Source organism: Lycorma delicatula, chromosome 4, assembly GCF_047948215.1.
Source record: "Lycorma delicatula isolate Av1 chromosome 4, ASM4794821v1, whole genome shotgun sequence".
NCBI classification, from domain to species: domain Eukaryota; kingdom Metazoa; phylum Arthropoda; class Insecta; order Hemiptera; family Fulgoridae; genus Lycorma; species Lycorma delicatula.
In genome coordinates this window covers 96,332,962-96,356,195 of record NC_134458.1, presented here as the reverse complement: position 1 = coordinate 96,356,195, position 23,234 = coordinate 96,332,962, and the positions used below count along the sequence as shown (strand labels likewise).

At 29.8% G+C, this 23,234-nt stretch overlaps 1 protein-coding gene across 3 annotated transcripts in view; it reads left to right on the top strand.

Annotated features, from left to right (window-relative positions):
* The first annotated feature begins 117 nt into the window (after positions 1 to 117).
* Positions 118 to 23,234, top strand: part of Apoltp (Apolipoprotein lipid transfer particle) — a 262,249-nt gene continuing 239,132 nt past the window's right edge. For all 3 annotated transcript variants that reach the window (XM_075363702.1, XM_075363703.1, XM_075363701.1), the window contains exons 1-2: positions 118 to 248; positions 17,862 to 17,968. In XM_075363702.1, the coding sequence (XP_075219817.1) occupies positions 17,875 to 17,968 (94 nt within the window). In that variant the 5' untranslated portion in view covers positions 118 to 248; positions 17,862 to 17,874. The remainder of the gene's footprint in view (positions 249 to 17,861; positions 17,969 to 23,234) is intronic.

Here is a 23,234-nt window from a genome sequence, read left to right as displayed (position 1 = left end):
TTGACCTTTGAATTTCATTGAAATTCTTATCTGTCTGAGTATGAAACGAAACAATACTGCCCTTTGTCCTGTATTAGTTTATTTTTACATGTAACATATTTTATTTAGTAAGTCGTGGACATTGATACTGAAGTGTTAGTTAGTTTTATAAATTTACTTGTGATGATTGGAAAATTTATAATTTGTACTTCAAATTCAGTGTAAATCTTAAGTGTCTATCTTGCTGTTCAGTTTTGGCGCAGTATTCTGTAAGCATAAAAATTAATAGTAATTTATACATATTACAGTAAGAGAAAATATTTTTCTAAATTTTGGTTTATCAGAAAAATTTAAGCAAACAGTATACATAATCACTTTATTAAATTAAAACATAAAAACAGGAACAACTTTATGTAATTTAATGATAAATAATAAACTAAGCTACAACACCAGAGCTATAATTAAAAAAGAGCCCCTTAGTATGATAATTTCTATCTTGAAATACAAACATTTTTAATTTATGTTTATAATATAACTTCGTTAATTTGGAATTAATGAGGCTCGGATTCAGTCCGAATTAATATAATTCCAAATTTAAAGGAGTTTCCTTCAATACCATTTTACTGAGATAGATCACAATTTTAAAGGGAAATAATAGGTTATATTTAAGTTATAAATTACATTTTTTAATAATGTTAGCTTGCAAATAAGTGCTTGAGAAATACAAGAATTAAATTTAAAAAAAAACATTAAATTATGTTTGTATGCTTTAATTACAGTTAATTAAAATTAAAACAAGACAAGTTTTTTATAAAGTGCTGTTTAATTATTTTATAATGTTTATGGAATTTCACAGAAGCTAATCAAAAGTATGTTTCTTTATTAACTCATTTGTTTGTTGTATAACAAACAAATGATAAATGATATTCTGTTCCCGGGTATGGGAACAGAATATCCACATTTATCCAAATTCTTTTTGTGTTCTGTTTTTTGTGGATAGTTTCATATCTTATCTTTTCTATATTTAATATTTTTTAACAATTTTCCTAAGTGAATTTCCTAATAAATTCACATTAGAAACAGAAAATTTACATAATTGAATACTTTTTCCAGCATGTTTTAGCAGTTTTATTATCTTTACAAGACTGCTCAAAAAGGAGTATAATGTATTTAGTGTGTATGTATGTTCCTCCACAGTAGCTCAACAGCTGAACTGATTTAGATGTATGATCCTGCATTGTAATCCTTACATTACCAGTATGTGGTATTATGTTACCGGTGTATGAGAATAGTTATATGTTTAAATAAATTTAGAAGTATATATACTATATACAAATATTATATACAAAATTGTCACTCACATTTTCTTTAATTATCCTGTATTAAAGAGCAATGTTTTTTTTGCAGTCATGTTATGTAATTTTTAATATTTATTATAGAAATTATGGTAAATGTTTATCTACAATACTGTACAATAATGTAATTAAAAACAATAATGAGGTTTCAAACATATAAAAGATATTTAGACAGAGAGAGGAAATATATAAGAAATGAATGACATTTGTTGTTTTAGTTTATCTTTGTTTATTTTTCTTTATTATTTTTAGTGATTGAGTGATGAGATATCATTTTACATTATTTTCTATGCAAGCAGTTCAGATTTTCAAAAATTCCAATTTATAAGCAAATTAATGAAAAGCTTTACTGTAGTTTGTATCAGTGAATTGTAAAAAAATCTAATCTGACTTTTTAATGTACAGATAAATACTGGATGCATTGCCATGTATAAAAATTGTTTGGGAAAATAGTATCATATATAGCATTACAAACTGACTTTATTCATGTTTTTAATGAGAATAGATTCAAATGCAATAATGAAACGGTAGATAATAATATGCATGATAGGTACCAGTGATAAGTAAATTCGTGGAATTTTTTTTTAGGGGAATGTATCTGGGAATTAATTATTTTTAGTGGGAATTTATATTTTACACTCTCATCTAAAAATATCTACTGATAAAATATAGATACAAATGCGCATTTTTACCAATGTGTGCCCCTGCTGCTGAGTCATAAAGGGCATATTTTTTTTACTAGCCTGAATATAATCTAACCAGGTTTTTTGCTCTTATCATCTGTACAAATTGCTTTAATAACTATTATTACTATAGCATTTATCATTAATTACAAAATTCATTGGTCATTATCATCAGATGTGTTGAAGACAATCCAAACATCAGTCATCATATGATTTTACTCCATATCTAAGAGGGTAGTAGATAGGGACTTCCTTGTTGCTGGTTGAAGGCCTTAAATATTGAAAAATTCCTTCCATAGCTCATGCTCAAAAATCCCCAATGGTGCTCTGGTTAACGTATATAGCTTGTTGCCATCATGATATCTGCTTTCACCTGAAATAAATAAACTTACATTAATAAACTAACTACCTTAAAGCATGGTGCATTCTCAACAAATGATATTGTTGAGAATAGGATATTGTTGATTTGGAACCCCAAAAACCTTGTACTTTGGCAAAGACATTAGCTTCTCTATCTATTATGTGAATTTATGAGAGGGTAAAAGTATATATGGATTTGTCACTAACCAGTTTGGATTACCCCATCAAGTCAAAATAACTAGCAATGGATATGGTGGACCCATGTTGTAGGTGAATAGAGAATAGAGAAATTCTGACCTTTGTCATAGATGAAGTCTTGTCCTCTTGCTTCTTGTGCTCCTTGACATCCATATCTTCTTTGCTGAGTGTAGGTAATTTTAAATGTTTATTCATTTCACATAAAAATTTTTGTTTACATCCATTGGAATTTTAAAACATTTTATCAAATGAGTAGTTTTTCGAAGCATTCTTCTGGAGATATATCACCAATAAGGACACCAAAATAATTTAGCGTAATATTATTCAGCATAAATATTGATGAATATGTAGTAAATTAATCATATGTTGTGTTTGGTAAATTTGTGTTTGTTTATGTTGGCAATGCCATAACCCAGATGAGGAAATGCATATATAACTTTAGACTTAATAAAATTGTCAAATGGTACACATCAATAACTGAACATTAACTATTATAATTTGAGTACTTTTATGTTATTAATGATTAAATAAAATAAATTCTTAAATAAAATCTTATTCAAACATTTATTCTAACGTAGCAGCAGAGCAGTTGTATTAGTAAAAAGTGTGAAAATATATATTAAGTGGCTATTGAAAGATAAAAAGAAGAAAACTTGTAAAAGAAGAAAAATTCTATTTTTCAATTATTAAAAGCTAACCAAATGATGTACATGAAAATAGATGATACTGTGATACTTTTTATTGATGTGACTGAGTATTCAAAATGGGAAAAAAGAATTCACAATTTAAACATTTTAAAGACTTTTCTACATGGGAAAAAGGAGGTGTGGATGATATTGCTATTTGGAAAGTGATATTAAAGCTAAACTATATCTATAGTGACATTGAATAAACAACTGGAATATATCAGTGAATTTGATTCAGTGTATCAAATTATGAAAAAGTTTGATGAAATTTATTTGAAAGAATCTATGGTATTACAAATAATATATAGAAATAATCTTAAAAGTAACAAACTGAAAAATGTTTCAGAAGTGACCTTTTTTTGATAAATTTGAGAAAACAATAAACGAGCTCAAAGCTGCTGGTGCAAAAATCACCTAACAGGAGAAAACTAATATACATGTTGAGAGTACTTCTGTCACCTTGTAGTTATATCAGGGATTTAATTGATGTATTAACAGAAGAGAATAGAATGGTTGAATACCTCAAAAGTAAAATAAGTTTGAAATCAACTGAAGAAAAAATTAAATGGATAAAACCGAAGAATTTATCCTAAGTCAAGTGCTTTTTCTACTGAATTGAAAGGAAAATGTTTTCATTGTGGTAAACTCTGTCATCTAAAAAAATATTATTATTATCTGCATGGAAATAGACAGCAAAATGTCACAGACAAAATTCAGGATGGTCATGTGGCAGAGGAAATCATCGAGGTACAACAAACTGGTCAAATAATAATCATGGTCATAAAAAGGAACTTTGTATCAACAAAAATTCTTTTATTAATGAAGTAGATACAGCTGAGATTAATAACAATAATAAAAATAGATTCGGTAAGAATCAGATAAATTGTATACTCAATAGTAGTTGGATGTATCATACTGTAAACAATACCTTTTTTGATGAATATATAGTTTTGGAAAAACCAATCGATGTAAAATTAGGAGATGGTTGTTTGTTAACCATCACAAAAATAGGAAAAATAAACGCAGTATTTTCAAATCTATGAAAATAATAGCAAAGTGACTGTTTAATATTTTTTTATGTAAAAGAAATGAAACAAAATTTAATAAGCTGTTCTAAAGTAACAATGAAAAATAAAATAGTATCACGTGGCAATATTTCTAAAATTTATAACCAAAATAGAGAATTAATAACCATTGCTATAAAGGAATATAATGTACATCGTTTGATGAATAATGTGATTTATAAATAGAATAAAAGAATAGATGTAAGTTTAGTAAAAGTAAAATGACTTAAAAACAAAAATGGAATTGTAAGTTGAGACATAAATTTTAATTATTTAAATACTTTATGTAAAAATAGATTATTTATTGGGTGTACCAAAAGAAATAGTATCAGAGTATATGAAATACATATAATGTATAAAAAGTAAAATGTATAATTACCTTTTGAAAATAAGAGAAAACGACAAAGAAATTTTAGAAATGATTCATACTGATTTAAATGGGTCTTGTGCAACAGTAGGCAATTATGATGGAAGACACTTTTTATCATTTCAGATGATTATATTAACTAGCATAAATTTTTTGTATTAAATCTAAGTCTGAAGTTTGTAATTGTTTCATAGATTGTGTCAGTATAATAGAAAATTTGACTGATAAAAGAATAAAAGATCTAATATGTGATAATGGTAAAGATTCTTATCATGGGTCTGCAGGAAATAAGAAACACTGACCAGGATGCCATGGAATTTCAAGGATATAGGCTGTACAAAGGTATACCTAGGAAGAGAGTGATGAAAATGGCCCACAGTTTGGGACAGGCTTTTTAGTCATCCTCAAAATAATAAACTCCATACAAGAATTCAAGTCGCAATCCCCAAGAATTTCAATACTCACCCTAAAAACCATCTAATAAAATCTACACCATAATAAATGCCCATGCATCTACTAATAATAAAAATAATTCTCCAAAAGACCATAAAGAAATAGAAAAGTTCTGGAATCTACTTGACCTGACTATAAGTAACATCCTCAAAAACTGTGTTGAAACAATTAATTGAAGACTTCATTGCTCAACTAGGCAGAGAAAGAAGATACTGAGACATAATCGAAAAATGACCTACCAAAAATAAAACGAACAGGGAATCGTTGATCTCTACATAAATCACAGCCCAATCATGAAATCTACTTATTTTCAAGAGGAAATTTCAAAACTTAAAACCTGGAAGCAACCCAACTACATTAAAGAGGAATGGCAACTCGACCATATCTTCATGGACAAACAACACCACAAGGAGATCTACAATGTAAAAGTCTCTGGGTATACAGGCTCAGATTACTATGCAGTCAAAATTAAAATTAAATTTACTCCGCAAAGAAAGCAATAAAACCAAGGCCTTAAAACTAAAAGAAAAATGGTCACTCCTCAACAAATCAAGAATGAAAATTACCAAAATGCAACCAAAGAAATAAAAATCATGGATAAGCTCAAAGATCTAGTCAACAACCTTAAATAAATCACAGAAGAATTAGCCCCAATAAAATTTTGTAAAAAAAATCAATGGTGGAACAGCAAATGTGACGAAACAGTGGAGAAAAGACATCAAGTATGGCTATTTCACTAATCCCAAAAATCAGAAATATCTATCCAAAATCTAGTAAAACAAAGAAAAGAAACCACCTGAACCGTAAGCAGAATAAAAAGACAACACCATAAAGACACACTGAAGTCAACAGAAAAAGAATTCAGTAAAACACAGTCGAGAAACTCCTGCAAAACCTTAAAAAATCAGCTCAAAAAATATGAACCCCCAGCCATATTAATAAAGAATGAAAACAGTAAACTGGCCCACTACAATAAAGTCAATACAGAAATCCTAGCTAAATATTTCAACAAACTCCTAAATTGTGAAGAATGAACAGAACTCCTAAACTTCAACACCAACACCCCAATAACAACACCACCAGAAAACATCAACCCTCCCACAATAAAAGAAGTCTACCAAGCACTGGTTGAGATGAAGAATTACAAAGCAGTGAGAGATCAGACTTTTGTAGAGATCTGGAAACATGCAGGAAGATTCACAAAACTTGCCCTACATCAACAGCTTGTGAACATCTGGATCAAACAAGAACTACCAGAACACTGGATGACAGCCCTCATCCATCCGCTACACAAAAAACCGTGAGCTCTCGAAACTATTTGAGATCAAAACAGGACTGTGCTAAGGCAATGGGCTCTTACTATTATTCAACTCTGGTCTGGAAATGGTAATGAGGGAATGGCTCAGAAAATGTCCCCTGAAAGAAAAAATAGGCTGGAAAATAAAAAAAAAACTCTTAGTTTTGCCAATGACTTGGTACTGTTAGCAAATGACATCAACAAAGCTAAATCACAGATATTAGAACTTCAAAACATTGCAAATAAAATTGGTCTCAAAATATCATTTGAAAGACAGAAATTATACCCCAGAAACCAACACGATTAAAAGAAGTAAACATAAATGGTAATAAAATCAAAATAGTAACCCAGTTTAAATACCTCGGAGAAATAATAACAAACAACCTAAATGAAAAAACCTTGATCCAAATAAGAAAAAACAAACTAACTAAACTCAAAAATTAACCTGGTACACTTACAATAAAAAATTCTATCAATAAATGCAAAAATAAGATACTACAACATAGTTATAAAATCAGAAGCCACTTATGCAACAGAAACACTCGTCTATCTGAAAAAATCAATCAAAGACAGATAGATTCTAGAAAATTTGAAAGAACTGGAAGAGCCTGCATCAATAAAAAGTACCAGAAAGACGGGCAGTGGTGGATTGTGCTCAGCAACGTTAAGTACAAATAATTAGAACCCATCACTGATACCATGCATAAGAGGAGACTAGGATTCTTTGGACTGTCATGAGGATGCAAGACTTCTAAAACATCTAATACAGTACGATCTCGACTTGAAAAACACCAAGACAGGATGCAGATGGATCAGAAAAATAAGAGAGTACCTGAAGGAAATTGACCTTACACCAGAAGACACTACAGATAAGATAAGATTAAACAAGAACAAAAACACTTGCTTCTCACTCACATGAAAAGAACTCATAACATGAACATTTTCAACACTAGAAAGGGCACAAAGATTGGAACATATGAAAAAGTACCAGGAGGACTGCAATTTCCAAACAGTCCCATCAAAGAATTGGATAATGGACTGACTAAAGTGACCCTATGTGGTCATAAAAGATAATAATAGTAAAGAATATTCAATTGCAAAGCCACTGATTCCATGCACACTTCATACTCATCAGTTAAATGGTTAACAGAAATATGCAACAGATCAATTATGAATATGGCTAGGTGTTTGTTGGCTAAAGCAAAAATTAATAATATTTACTGGCGAGAAGTGATTAAAACCGCAGCTTACTTGAAAAACAGAACTTTAGCTAACACTATTGAATGTAAAACACCGTATGAAATAATTTTTTGTGAAAAACTTAATCCCAAGTTTTTAAAATTGGATGGAAGTCGAGTTTTTGTGAGAATACCAGATCAATTAAGAAAATCAAAATGGGATGATAAAGCAAAATTAGGAATATTGTTAGAATATACAGCAGTAGGCTACTGAATTCAAATAAATAATAAAATAATTAATGCAAGACATATTGAGGTAATATAAAAGAATATAACATAAATAGGTTTTAAATACAACATAATTGATGATTATAAAAATAAATCAGATCAAAGTAGAAAAACAGATTAAGTAGTAAGTCTGAAGAAAATAATGAGATAGAACCTAAGCAGTCAGTGAGAGTAAGAAATCCAAATAGTAGGCGTTAAAAAAATAAACCCACCGGGTTGGTCTAGTGGTTAACGCGTATTCCCAAATCAGCTGATTTGGAAGTCGAGAGTTACAGCATTCAAGTCCTAGTAAAGCCAGATATTTTTACGTGGATTTGAATACTAGATCGTGGATACCGGTGTTCTTTGGTGGTTGGGTTTCAATTAACCACACATCTCAGGAACGGTTGAACTGAGAATGTACAAGACTACTACACTTCATTTACACGCATACATATCCTCTGAAGAATTATCTAAACGGTAGTTACCGGAGGCTAAACAGGAAAAAGAAAGGCATTAAATAATGGTTTTATAAATAATTATGTATATGTTAATTTTTGTGATGTAACTGTACCAAATACACAGAGTTAATGTTAAGCAGTAAACTGAAAATTGAAAAAAAAAACGCTCTGAAGAGAGAAATAGAAAACTTAAATAAAAATAGAACTTGGAAACTATTTTAAAATGCAAAAGATAAAAAAAATTATTAATGTAAAATGAATCGTTAGAAAGAAAAAAGGAAAGCAAATATAAATTTAAGGAGTGTTGAATATAAGGAAAATAAAATGCAAATTTAAGAGGCATCTAGAATATGTGATAAATTAATAATATGTAGTGTTTGGTAAATTTGTGTTAATTTATGTTGGCAGTCCCACGTAACAGATGAGAAAAATGTGTATATAATTTTAGACTTAATAAAATTGTCAAATGGTACACTTCAACTGAATATTAACCATCATAGTTTAACTATTTTAATGTTGGTGATATTTTAATAAATTAAGTTTATGCAATAATTGTAACAAATATAACAAACATTTAAACTATATTCTTTTAGAATTAATCTTCATGGTGGACGACCAACTTAACCAAAAATTTATTAACGCTCACTTTGTCTGTGCCTTGCCCTACATTGTTGGGTAAAACTAACCAAAATGATATATGTTCTAACCTGCATTCATACACTTCCTTTTTGTTCTTTACTATCGTTTTGACGAGTTCCCATATGGAAATCCTTTTTCTTCCCATTTTTAAATCATCTTCAAAAAATGTGGAGCGAACAATTGTTGAGCGCAGATTAAACGTCCAAGTTATCACGGTAGGCAGCGCTAACGGGTAAAGATACTGTCACGCGTTTTGAGATGGGTGCCGTTCCTTTTTGGGAACAGCTTAATTTATTGACGAAAATGTATGAAATAATGACTGAACTGATTTGGGTACGCGGTCATCACATTGATTACCAGTACCATTTAGCTAGTACAATGATACATTGGTTGGGGTGGACATTTGCAGAGGCAGGATTCGGACAAGACTTATTTATATGTATACCTAACGGGATGGTACCTGAATAGGTAGTAACCAATTCTGGTACCATCCCGTATTGTCTTATGAACGGCTCAAAACAATAATCCTATCCTATTTTCAATGCAAGTGATTTTCACTTATTACTGTCAATTCTTTTTCAATCATTTGTCTAGATGGTCAGCGCCACATTCTTTATGCGTGGGTAGGTAGGACCTGAATATCATAAGTGAAAGACGTACGTACGTGTAGAGACTTATGTAAATTTACTGAAATGAACATCAGTGAGTGTCTAGACTAAAAAAATTCCAAATTTTTCCTGGGAATCTGTTTTTTGGAAATGTTCCCAATAAATATTACGAAAGGAATATTCCCGGCGCACTTACTAAAAATTTCTACGCTGAATTTTTCAAAAATCGGTCATACAATTTTCATAAAATTATTGAAAAAAGAAAAATTTAAAAAGTGATTCATATAATTTTGAATGTATATTTTATGGAATATTAAATTTTTGAAAGTATTTTTAGCTGTTGTAGATTATTTTAATAAAATTGTGGAAGAAAACACTTGCTTAATAGCGCTTTTTGTTGTTATCTGCTGGTGTTGGAAAATTGATTTGATATGGACTCCAATCATTATTTCTTCTCATTACATCAACGGATTTTGATGAGATTTTAGTTCCACAACCATTTTTTAAAGCCATCTAAAATAAATGTTATACAACTGGCTACATATCCTCATGCACACATACATATTATCCATACCCAAAGAAGGTTACGGATCATTGATATTAATCTTTTTTGTTTTTGAAAAAATTCTATTACAAGTAATTTGGTGGTCCCAAAATTAAGGCATGCTCCTCTATAGCTAGTGATCATACCTTGAAATGTTACATCTTTTCTGCAGCACAAACTGTGTGCAGCTTGTATTTATAACGATTAAATATTTGTAATTATAAATATAATATGAGTATAATTATCAAAATTTATAATTTTTGAAAATCTTTCTAAGATAAGCTTTTTTAAAGCTTTTAATGCTTTAAAAAGCATTAAAATTAAAAAAAGCAAATAATTAATTGCTTTTATAGGGGACATTTAAAAAAAATTATAATAGAATTTTGAATCCTTTTCATTAAAATTTTTCTTGATTTATTTGTTAGGATGCATTTTACTACTAAATAATAATAATAATAATAATTTAAGAAGATTAAATGTAAATCAGTTTTCCTATGAAATGTTTTTTCAAATTTTGAATAGAGGTTTTGTTCCTCTTGAAGAACCTTTTGTTTATTTTCGGCTTTCCCTCAATCAAATTAAAAAAAAAAAAAATGTTAAGATAGATTTCTTATAAATGTAATATGCACCGAAAATTTCATGAAAGTAGATGTGATTACTAATAATTTAGCAATTCATTATTAAGCCAGTGTCAGTTTACATGTGTATATACATATATACAAATTATAATTGTATTAATCACAATTTTTGTTATAAAATGCTATTTAATAATTTAATTTTGTATGTGTTACCCACTAAATTATATATATTATTTTGACTGGAAATCACTGTCGCATCCAGTTTAAGTAACAGTAATTTTTCAATTAGGATCTAATTTAGTAGTCTAACAGACATGAGACTTACAGCAACCATAATGTTGCCACTCTAGTTATCTTTTGTAATCATTCCTGAATGTTGAAGTATTAGTTTAAAAATACTTTTAAACTGTATTATTGTTCTACAAAGGGTATGTAGTTATTTTCTTATTTGGTTCATAACCTAATGATTTTAAAAAACTATTCATGTAAATAAATATGTGTAGCATGTGATTAACTGTCATTGGTTACTATTCTGTTGTTGCTATTAATTAATTTAGTTACTTATGTAATGCTTTATTTATTTATAAATTATTAATTCTAATCATGCAAATATATCTTTGTGGACAAACTAGTGTAAGTTATTGAAATGTGCCTGATCCTAAATATTTTCCTTTTTTACTTTAATATTTTGTTTAGGAATTTGGTATAAAGTCAGTTTTATATTTCAAGTGATAGTAGGAAGTAAGTATTTGTATATTATGTGGTATTTATTGTTTCATTTATCAGTCAGTACATAGTGCACACCATAATTCTCAATTTGACATATTGCTGTTTTTGTAGCAAACTTTGATTAAAATAATGAATCATCAAATTTTATTATTATAATATGAATTTTTATTACTCATATCTTTTGCACAACTCTTTAGCTAGTTAATATTGCTAAAAATGTCAAAATGGCATTAAATAATCAACATTATGATATATATTTTCTAACAAAAAATCTTATATTTTTAAACAAATACTGAAAATAAAGCCCTTAACATTCAACATTTAATTATTTTATTACACTCAGAATCTCCCTGATTGTTAGTGGTTAGAAGATGGTAGAGGTAAATTAATTTTATTGAGTATGTTTAAATATAAATAATGCATCAGTTTTTTTTTATACTTCTGAAAGGGAAAACAACTTGTTATTTAGCCATAATTCTTAGTGTTTTCCTCATTAAGTTTTTGGTAATAACTGATATTAGTCCTGTTCAAGATCAAATCATTTGAATTGATATATTACATGTAATTTTCAGTTCTATAAAGAAATACATTAATCCACTGTAACAGAAGTAAACATTTTTCTATTGATTTTAATTGCCAAGATCTTTAGTAAAATAGAAACTAAAAGTACCTATTCATGTATCATTATATAAATTCATAGAATGAGATATGCTAAATGATTATTGGAATAAAACTAAGAGTGTACTCAAGAATCATTATTCAAAGTAGAAATCGATTAACCAAATGTGCATTTAAAAAAAATCATTATTGTTAGTTACAAAAGTAGTTATAAAGATACATGTAATAAACATAACAAGCAAAAATTATATTTATATAGCATTACAAAAAAAGGTTTATCTATGTAATATATATATTAAAAAAATTGAACTTAAAAATTAAATGCAGTCTAACCATGAGTAGTTCAAGTAATAAACAAAAGGTTAGCTTATAGTGTGACCTGTATCATAAAATCATTCTATGTGCTTTATGGTGATTTAGATTACAGTTTAGGGGGTGTAAAATATATTTTCAGCCAAGCTTTTGTTCTTTGCTTCAACTTCTCATAGATGTGTAGTTTTATTTTTTGTGTTTTTAATGCTTATTTTACTTTATAAATACAAGTAAACTTATTTTTATTGCTTTGCAAGTTGTTTTTGTATTGTATTTTTGCTTACATTAGTATACTGCTGATAATGATTATTTAATTATTGAATTGTGTATTAAATCAGTTGTTTTTACTCTGTTGACTTCTGCGACGGGGTGGTAACATTTCTATATTTTATCTAAAAGGTTCTGAATTTGAATACCAATCAGGCATGACATCTTTTCATATATTACAAATTTCTGTACTTCATTCCCTCTAGTAAGATTGTGTCAAGAAGGATATGGGACCATAAAGATCTAGTCTAACCTGAAATAAGAAAGTTTTATCAATCGCAATCTTTGTTTTCTATAAAGTTTTTACTCTCTACACATACCTATTACCAATTAACTAAACCTGGATGCCTTAATGTGTTACCAACAACCCAGCTCGTCCCTTTACAAAATTTTGCCCTTAGTATCCTGCCATCTCTTATTTTTCTTTAGAGCTCATCATATTGTATCTTATAATTCATCTAATTTTCTACATTCTCCCGCAACACTGGTTTTCAAAACCTTCTATTTTTTCCTTTCTGCATTTCTTGCTATCCATGTTTCATTACTATAATTCATTTGCACCATCTATATTTCATACTAGTGGACTTCTTTTCTGTCTGAAAGCTTTCCTTGCTTGTGCCTGTCTGGTTTTGATTTCCTTCTTATTTTATGCAGCCTTTGTAATTTTAGTCCCTAGGTTGCAAAATTCTCCCCTTTTGTTGTGTATTATATTCTCCATTTTATTAATTCCTCATTATGCACCTTTCTATCACATTTCATTACATTCATTTGGTTTCATTTCATTTCATTTGGTTTGATATAAATTATTCCCAAACTTAAACTTTTTTTCCAGAAATAAATCTATGCTATTCAGAATTTCTTCTTTCATTTTGGTTTCTGCCAAAAGAGCAATGTTAGTGGTGAATCTTAACATTTTTATTTTTTCTCCTTGAATAATTTCTACACTCTCAAATTATCTTTAACTTCTTGTACTGTCCTGTTGAAAAGCACTATAAATCACACACTATACCTTGGATCCTAGTTGTGTTATCTCATGCATTTCAGTATAAAGACAGCAATTTTATATATTAAACATTTAGATTGGGATAGAAAAGATTTGGGTTAAATTTTTGGGCCATCTGTTGCTTCATCACTGACAACTTTTTGTTGCATTAGTATAAAAGTCACATTGTATTTTAGGCTATTAATGAGTTTGAAGCTTGATAACATGCTTCATTATAAAGTAAAAAAATAGGGGGTGTCATTTAATTATCTAGTTAGTTTTCTGTTGATCTATGTAATTTTATTACAATATTGAACTTGGTCTTTAAAAAGTGAAGAAAACTAAACAAAAATAGATGTTTGACTGTTATTATCTTAGTTGATTTTACATAAATGTAAAAACAAAATCTTTTCAATTATACCCTTATTAATTGTATAATAAATAACAATATTTTCCATATTGTCTCCATCCATATTGTTTCTGTATTGGACATACGATTTTCTAAGTGCTAATTTTTTCAGTTAGGAGTGGTTATTGAAAATAAAAAAAATTTCCCTTCACAAAGTGTAAATTCCCAATTGGGTTAAAAAGTATAAAAAAGTTTTCTTAGTCTTCCTTCAGTTTTCTGAAGAAAAATATTGGTAATGAAATTAATCTGTAAAGGTAAAAATGAAACATTGCCAATCATTTACTTTTAATAATTATGAACCTAATTACCATAATAACTGAAGCTTTATTAAGGTTCAAACTCATCAGCAAAAATATAATGTAAATACAATAAATTAGCAATCATCATGACTAATTTCAACTGACTGACATAATATATGACACACTGAAGCTGCTTCTATCAAGGTCAATTTAGGGGGATATCTGCTTTTATAAAAATTAAATAGTGTACAGGTCAAAAGAAAAAGTATACTTTGAAATATTTATTTAATTTCTATAAATAACTGTATAAAACCGATAAAACTAATACAAACTATTTATAGGATTTACTTTGTGATACTAACAGAATGCATTTTTATAAAAAAGAACAGAGTTCAAATCCAGTATGTATGGTACTTACGTATTAACGCCACCGCAGCAGAAGTTGCACTAATGCGCCAATAAAGAGCAATCTACATAGAATAAAAATTTACATAGTGATACAAGTAAAAGACGAACACAATGAAAATGGAAAAAAATTACATCATAGTGAAACATATTTAAAGATATAAACATGAAAATATAATCTAACCAAACTTAACCTACGCTCGCTACCCTTGACTAATCAACAGTAATGTTTTGATTATTACTTTAAGTATCTTTAAGTAAACTTAAAGATAAGTTAAGTTAACTTAAAGATTATTTAAGTTATTACTTAAATAATCAAAACATTACCAAACATAAACCAAACCAAACATAAGTTTGGTTAGATTATAAGCTGTAGCTGCGGTGGCATTAATACGTAAGTACCGTATGCACAAATGAATAAAAAAAATTGAAATCAAGGGTAAGTGTTCCTTCAAAACATAGTTTTTGCTTTTTTGAAGTCTGTGCAAAAGTATTTTTCAGTTTTGGTTTTGATATAATTATTGTAAAATTTTTATAAGTCCTAATACAATGCATTAAGGTTTTATTGAATACTAGCATTTCCTGTTGCAGCTTCGCTTGTGAAATACATTATCAGAATTTTTACATGAATACAAAAATTCATTCTTCAATGTCAAACTTATTTTATTTTTTGAATTATAAAAAATGAGTAATTATTAAAAAATAAAAAGTATCTTAAAAAGAAAAGAACACAAATAGTACTAAATATGCACGAGTTGAAAAAAGGAAAATGCATAGATATGTTCAGTGAATAGTAGGTGTATGGTTTGTTAGCATATGCTAACTTTATTTATTTAGCCTATGCTATATCGTTGCTTGCATTTCCTATCGTGGTCAGCGGATGTTTAAACAGTCAAGTGAGCCCTTCTTGTCTAGCCGAGGGGCTCTGCCCCTGATTAGTATTTTATGTTTTTTAGTCAAGTAACTGGAGGCAGGTGCAGCCAGTCGTGTTGCATATACAACAGTGGCAGTGGCTGTCTTGATCGAGTCGCCACATCATACACCATCAAATCCCTTAAAAAATAGAAATTCAAAAAAGCCCGAAATTGGTTTTAGATATTTATCTGAAGTTTATTTATGAGCCCTAAGTATAGGGAATATCTCATTTAGTATAGTTGCAAATGGAGAAAATTTGCAATTATTGTTCAAATATTTTTACCTTTCTTCACCCCTTTCAAGATCGAATCTTGAAAAATCTACAAATTGGTTTTTAGATATTTACATGAAGATTACACACACCAAAAATCAAGTTGATATCTTCATTTGTTACTGAGAAATTAAAAAAATTGTAAATTTTATTGTTACTCCAATTTAATCCTTTAAACTCAGAATTTCAAAAAATCCTTTTTTATTGTGCACTTCCCCCAAAAGAAGCTGTATTCAAATTTTCATCAATTTAGTTCAGTAGTTTTTGCTAGGTGTTGATTATTAATCAGTCATGGCATGAGTTTTATATATATAGATTATGTGTAAGACACACAATGTACTATTATTTTCACTAACATAATTTTGCAAACACCAAAAGTAAAGTTTGATGTGCCGTAACAAGGCAAGCGAAACACATATAGCTGCTTGTGACTGATTTTAATTCATTTCACAGTTTCTAATTTATTAACGGAATTATAAAAATTTAAAAACTCTTGAAACATTTTATCTTTCATTTTATCCATCCTGGTACTGTTTTGTTTTCTTTAGTTCTTTCCAGAGTCTTTAAGCTATGACTTCTACCCACCGGGTTGGAACCTAAGCAGTCAGTGAGAGTAAGAAATCCAAATAGTAGGCGTTAAATAATAAACCCACCGGGTTGGTCTAGTGGTTAACGCGTCTTCCCAAATCAGCTGATTTGGAAGTCGAGAGTTACAGCGTTCAAGTCCTAGTAAAGCCAGATATTTTTACGTGGATTTGAATACTAGATCGTGGATACCGGTGTTCTTTGGTGGTTGGGTTTCAATTAACCACACATCTCAGGAATGGTCGAACTGAGAATGTACAAGACTAACACTTCATTTACACTCATACATAAAATCCTCATTCATCCTCTGAAGAATTATCTAAACGGTAGTTACCGGAGGCTAAACAGGAAAAAGAAAGAAAAGAAAGCTATGACTTCTATTATCAATGGTCTCTGATGAATTATTTGGTATAATTTTTTATTATGGATCTTTCTATGCTGGATCTTCATGAAGTTTTTTGGGAAAATGCTTCCATCTATTACATAACTTTTGTTACTTTTAGCTTTCCATTTTTGTTAATTATACTAATGTTGTGGCTTTTATATGTCTAAAATTGATTATGTATTATTCTTGGTGATTTTCTACTTTTCCATTCAGTAAGTTTATCAAATTATCTTAAATGTATTGCACAAAGAATTTTTCCCCTATCTGGTTACTTAGGGGGTTCCCCTGTCTGGCTTATGCAGAAGTTTAAATAAGGGTGTCAATGGATATTAAGTGATCCATATGTGAAATTTGGCCAGATTTTCTGGTACCAATGATGGCTGTCAGCTTCCATTGTCATGAAAATAACTTATCATTTGTTACTAGTAGTAACAAATACTGATAGTAACAAAACATCCACTTTATTTCTGATTAAGATTTATACTTGTGGGGCAGTGGTACTTTTTATTAGTTAAAGGACAGGTAGGAAGCTGAAATTTCAAACCCAAAATGAGCTACGAGCTCATTTCAGGTCTACCCAATTTCTGTGATATCATCCTGAACTCCAGAAGGTGGAGTCTTTTGCCTTCTACTACTGTTGGTGTCAGCCCTTAACTCACGTGTTGCAAAGTATAAGTGTCCTCAGGATGATTACCTGAATTCAGAAATTGTTAGTTTCACTTTATAAGCCGTTTCATTTCACTAGCTGAAGTGAAAGTTACATCAGGATGTAACATATTTTATGACTTTCTCATTGAGGATGAATTCTAGAAAAAAATTTTAATAGACATTAAAATACTAATTTTTTTAACTAAATTTTGTAGAAATAGTTTTTAAAATAACACTTGACTCTCGAGGAAATATTTTTATAAGCATTGGATGTTTTGAATGATAATGACACATAATTGTTTATGTGTTTTTATAGATATTAACATGTTGATAAACATTGCAATTATTTAACAAGCATAAATCTTTTTTTTTGTTTAAGGTATGCTAACAGGATGCCCAGCTCTATTTTTAACAGCAGTTTTTATACCTGGATCTTTATCTTGAACTTACTACATATATTTATCTGCAATAGATTTGTTCATGGAAGTAAGTTATAACACTATATACGAGTAATTTACTACTATTTTCTTGTAATGCATGAGAAGTATGTAATACATAATCAGTATATTCAGTTCATGTACTGGTCGACAGAAGGATAGAATGTAGATGCATTTGTGTATATGTTGTTAAAATTTTTCATGTAATAAATTTATACATTGTGTAATGAATAAAGTTTTATGATGATTCTGATTTCCATGGCAGCCAGTGGTAAAAAATTAATTTTAATGAAAAACTATAAAATTTAAACTTACAGAAACATTTTACTAACATCAAAATGTCTTTCGCTACATTTTTGTAGTCATCATCAATAATATGTTACCACTGCTAATAAAATGCATCTTTTCTGCCAGAATTATTGCTGGGTATATGTGTACTTTATCAATAAGCCACATTTTTATAAGGCTAAAAGTATTAGATTTGAAGTCATTTAGTAAAGTGATGTTACGTATTTCATGGTTTTTAAATGCACATTAATTGAATCAATCACTCATCACTTGATTTATTCATGAAATCAGATTTAGTTTTCTTTAATACATTATGTAAACATCTAAATTGTTAATGTTGTTATTTGTGTGCTAGAAAATGTTGATTCTCTGTTAACATAATGTAACTTGTTGCTTAAATAAGAATTCCTTGAAGCAGTTGGGTAGTCTCTATGTGGACTACTTTCAGTATATTTGTTAAAATGTTTTTTGCCAACATCTGTAACATTAAACAGAGACTAATAAAGTTAAAAAAAAAGAAATATAATTTAGATTACATTGTGTTTTTACAATTATATAAATGATTCCGACTAATGTTGGAGCAACAGTCTCCCTGGATCAATATGCTCCTTATTATTTGGATTTCTCTAGAAATTAAATTACAAAAATTGACTAAAATTCTAAGAAAAAAAACATTTTGGGTATCATTTGTATAATTTTAAATTAATGATTCCATGAGTCGATAATTGTATTATTTACAAATTAGTATGACAGACATGCTACCACACAGTAACATATAACTGAATTTAAGTTGCACTATTTAAATGCTCACTTCACAGAATTACAGCTAAATACAATAAGAAAATCTTTTAAATAAAACATAGTAAAATTGTATATTTTACTGCAAACAACAGTAACTACGCTGTTTGCTATAGACAACATGTAAAAACAACTTTTGTACTGAAAAATCCTTGTAAAATGAAAACTATGTTCATTAGGACTGTAAATGCTGAGGTACAACTATTAATGTAGTCATAAGAATTACTGTTACTACAAATAGCAAGAGATAGATTATGTACAAAACGCAATTTTGAACCGACTCAGAACTTTACTAAAAGAAGTTATTAAAAAAATTAGATACATTTACTGATATATCGAATCAAATGTTATGCAATCTATTTTTTTACAAATTGAAATTTCTTTATCATTTCAAAATTGGAGATTTATTAATAAAATAAATGAATAACATTTTTGTAGCAATCAGTTCATAATAATACATTATATAGATCACATTAGGAATGTGTGCACTTATTTATAAGATATATGAGGGTAAGTCAATTATTATCCGCAATGTAATTATACATTTTATTGCAATACAAATAGGAAACTTACATGTATATCATTTTTCAACATAGTCCCCTTGCATTTCAACACACTTGGTCCATTATTGCACAAGCTTCCTGATGCCCTCATAAAAGAAGGTTTTCAGTTGAGCTGCGAGCCAGGAATGCACCGCTTTTTTCACTGTTTCATCCGAGGTAAATCGACGGCCCCGTAATGACTCTTTGTGGACCAAACAAGTAGTATTCAGAAGGGGCAAGATCAGGACTATACAGAGGATAAGCCAGTACTTCAAAGTTGAGTTTCTGGGGTGTTTCAGCAGTGTGGGCAGCAGTATGTGAACGGGCATTGTGTCGTGCAACAACACAACACCTTTCGACAGCAGTCCTCGGTGTTTGCTTCGAATTGCAGGCTTCATCTTGGCAGTAAGCATCTCACTGTAACGCGCACTGTTTATTGTCGTGCCCCTTTCCTCATAATGTTCCAGTATTGGGCCTTGTGAGTCCCAAAATATCGTAAGCATCAGTTTTCCTGCGGGCGGTTGGGTCTTGAACTTTTTTTTGTAGGGCGAATTCGGATGTTTCCATTCCATACTCCGCCGTTTACTCTCCGGCTCGTAATGATTGATCCATGTTTTATCACCAGTGATGATTCTGTCTAAGATGTCCTGCTCGTTACCATAGCGATCCAAATGTTTTTGGCAGATGTCCAAGCGCGTTTGTTTATGCAACTGTGCAAGTTGTTTTGGGACCCATCTTGCACAGACTTTATGAAACCCAAGTCTGTTGTGGATGATTTCTTAGGCAGAACCGTGACTAATTTGCAGACGATGTTCCACTTCATCAATAATTACTCGTCTGTCTAAGAAAACCATGTCACGTGCACGCTCAATCTTTTCCTCATTTGTGGCAGTAAACGGTCGTCCGGCTCTTACGTCGTGCGTAACACTTGTGTGACCGTTTTTTAATTTTTCAATCCATTCGTAGATACTCCGTTGCGGCAACACACTGTTCCCGTCTGTACCGAAAGTCTTCGATGAATTTCGGCCCCTGATACACCTTCCGACCACAAAAAACGGATCGCTGAACGTTGCTCTCTTCTTTGGTGCAAATATAAAGCGGAGCAGCCATGGTTAACGGCAGGGCAGCGATAATGGAACTAACCTAGCAGCATCAAACCTGCACAGACATAACCATGATGAAAGTAACAAGGTGTAGCATTGCGCACAGTATTCGGCGCGCATGCGTATACGCTCGTCCCAAAATCTCATTTTCTACCGGGTTATTTGAACATATAAGTAAGGGATTTCGGGACAAAAGTTTTTAGTTGTACAAAAATTTTAAAAACATAATAATGATTAAACGAGCTAACAATCGAATATTTATCAAATATAATAAAAAATTTTTTTTAATAATCCTTAGTGAAAATAAATATTTTATAGAAGTCTATTGATTCTTAAGAGTATTGAAATTGATTGTTAATTAAGATAAAATTCAAATTAATGAATGAAAACCTAAACAAACAAACAGGGGACACATCTTATGAAGTGCAACTTCAAAATTTTATAATTAAAGCTCTGATATTATTTATTTTGGTCAATCTTCGGAATTGATGATTTTTTAGTTTAACTAAAAATATTATCACAAAACAATTTTTGAAAGAAATTGCTTTTAATAATCTAATCTACACGGGAAAATGAGATATTACTTATTTTTTTACGGATACCAAAATGAATATTACTTTATAATACTGAAATAAAAATAAAATAAAAAGTTGTTGTTTAGTGAAAAATAATTTTATATTCAATAAACATATTTTTCTAATGAGTCAAATGAAATGCAAGGGATTTTCTAGGTAAACCATTTTAAACCGCTTGCAATAAAGAGAACAATTGTTCTGCATTCAGGTTTGATATCTTAATCCGTTTTGTTTTACAACTCTGACTCATTTTTTTACCTGGACAAAGCAGAAAAGAATTTTCTCTCTGAAGACACAATTCTGTTTTAGCTTTTACACGGATAGTTTGTCTCTGAATTTTCTCGATTTTATAACTACTCGCTTTTAAACAGTGTTTTTCTTTTTTATACAAATTTATTCTGATACAAATGTAAATATGCCGTCGTGTTATTTCCCCAATTGTTTGAGCAGAACTGATTCGCCAGCGAAAAAGAACGTGAAATATTTTCCGTTCCCGGAGAAAGCATTACAAAGTGTGTGGCTACAAAAATGCGGAAAATCACGTGATAATATAAAAATTGAACATGGTAAGTTCAAAAGTGTGTTTTTTATCTGAATTTAAATTTTGATGAAATAAATATGATTAAATTTCGAATTCAAATGCCTGTATGGGAAAAATGAAAAGAATATATTACTGGCTAATCGATCAGTGGAATGAAATTTTCTCTGAACTTATTGACTTCATCTTCAATTATTATTAAATTTTAAGTTCTAAAATTAATTAATCTAAAAAAATATATGATTTATACAAATTAAATGTTTGCATAGATGAATTGTCCCCTCCCTCCTTGATAATTCTGCCTTTAATCACATTGATGTCTTGCTTCTGTTTGTGCGCCAACCGCATAAACGAATTTAAACATCATGGCGGGAAAAGGATTTTGGGACGAGCCACTGCGCAACGCTGGGTGTGCGACATCTTGTTACTTTCATGATGGACATAACAATAATTAAACCACGCATGCGTCATCTACGCAACACGACAGTACTACCAACATAAACAAAAATATAACTAAATTGCGGATAATAATTGACTTACCCTCATATAATGAGATAAGAATATTACAACAATTTTTAAAAACATGCTTTATACTTTTTAGTCATACTTTAATCAAATTATTATCATACACTGCATGAGTTTAATTAGTAGGTTAATTAGATTTCAAAAGGTAACATCATATATTGAAATTTCTAATATATTTATAAAATATCAAACAAATTTTCAATTAAACATTTACTGTACAAAGTAATGAAATTCGAAACTACAAAAACTCAAATTTGAAACTAAAAAAACTCCTGTATCAAGTTTTTATAATTTTTTTTTAAATTTCAAATGGCTATTGGATTTGTCATCTGCGACCCCAAAACCCTGCAAGCTGTTTTGCAGATTTTGCAATTTTTTACACACACCTTTAATTTAACCCCATACGGAGGGATGTTTGAAAAAATAATGGTGGAATTGTCACCCGATCTTAGTAACTGAAAAATTTCATCAATAGGCAATGTCAGGAAGTACGTTAAATTAAGGATGCAAGATTTGAGGACAAAAACGTGAAAAAAAACATTGCGAGTTAAAGAAAAACAAGTAAAAATAGATGCTGGGCTTCATGGCGCGACTGCTAGCATCTTGGCCTTTCATCTGGAGGTCTCGGGTTCGAATCCCAGTCAGGCATAGCATTTTCACATGCCACAAAAATTGTCATTCATCTCATCCTCTGAAGTAATACCTAATAGTGGTCCCAGAGGTAAAAGAAACCCCATATTAATTATTTAAAAATATTTTATCTATCTTCTAATCTGTAAAATGCAATTGATTCAATTAGTGAACAATGTACAACCTCCCCTTGGCCCAATGAGATGAGGATGATGTGTATGACATGTAAAAGACTCAGGCTAGCCATTCCTGAGATGTGCAGTTAATTGATCTCCAACCACCAAAGTACACTGGTATCCATTGTCTAGTATTCAAA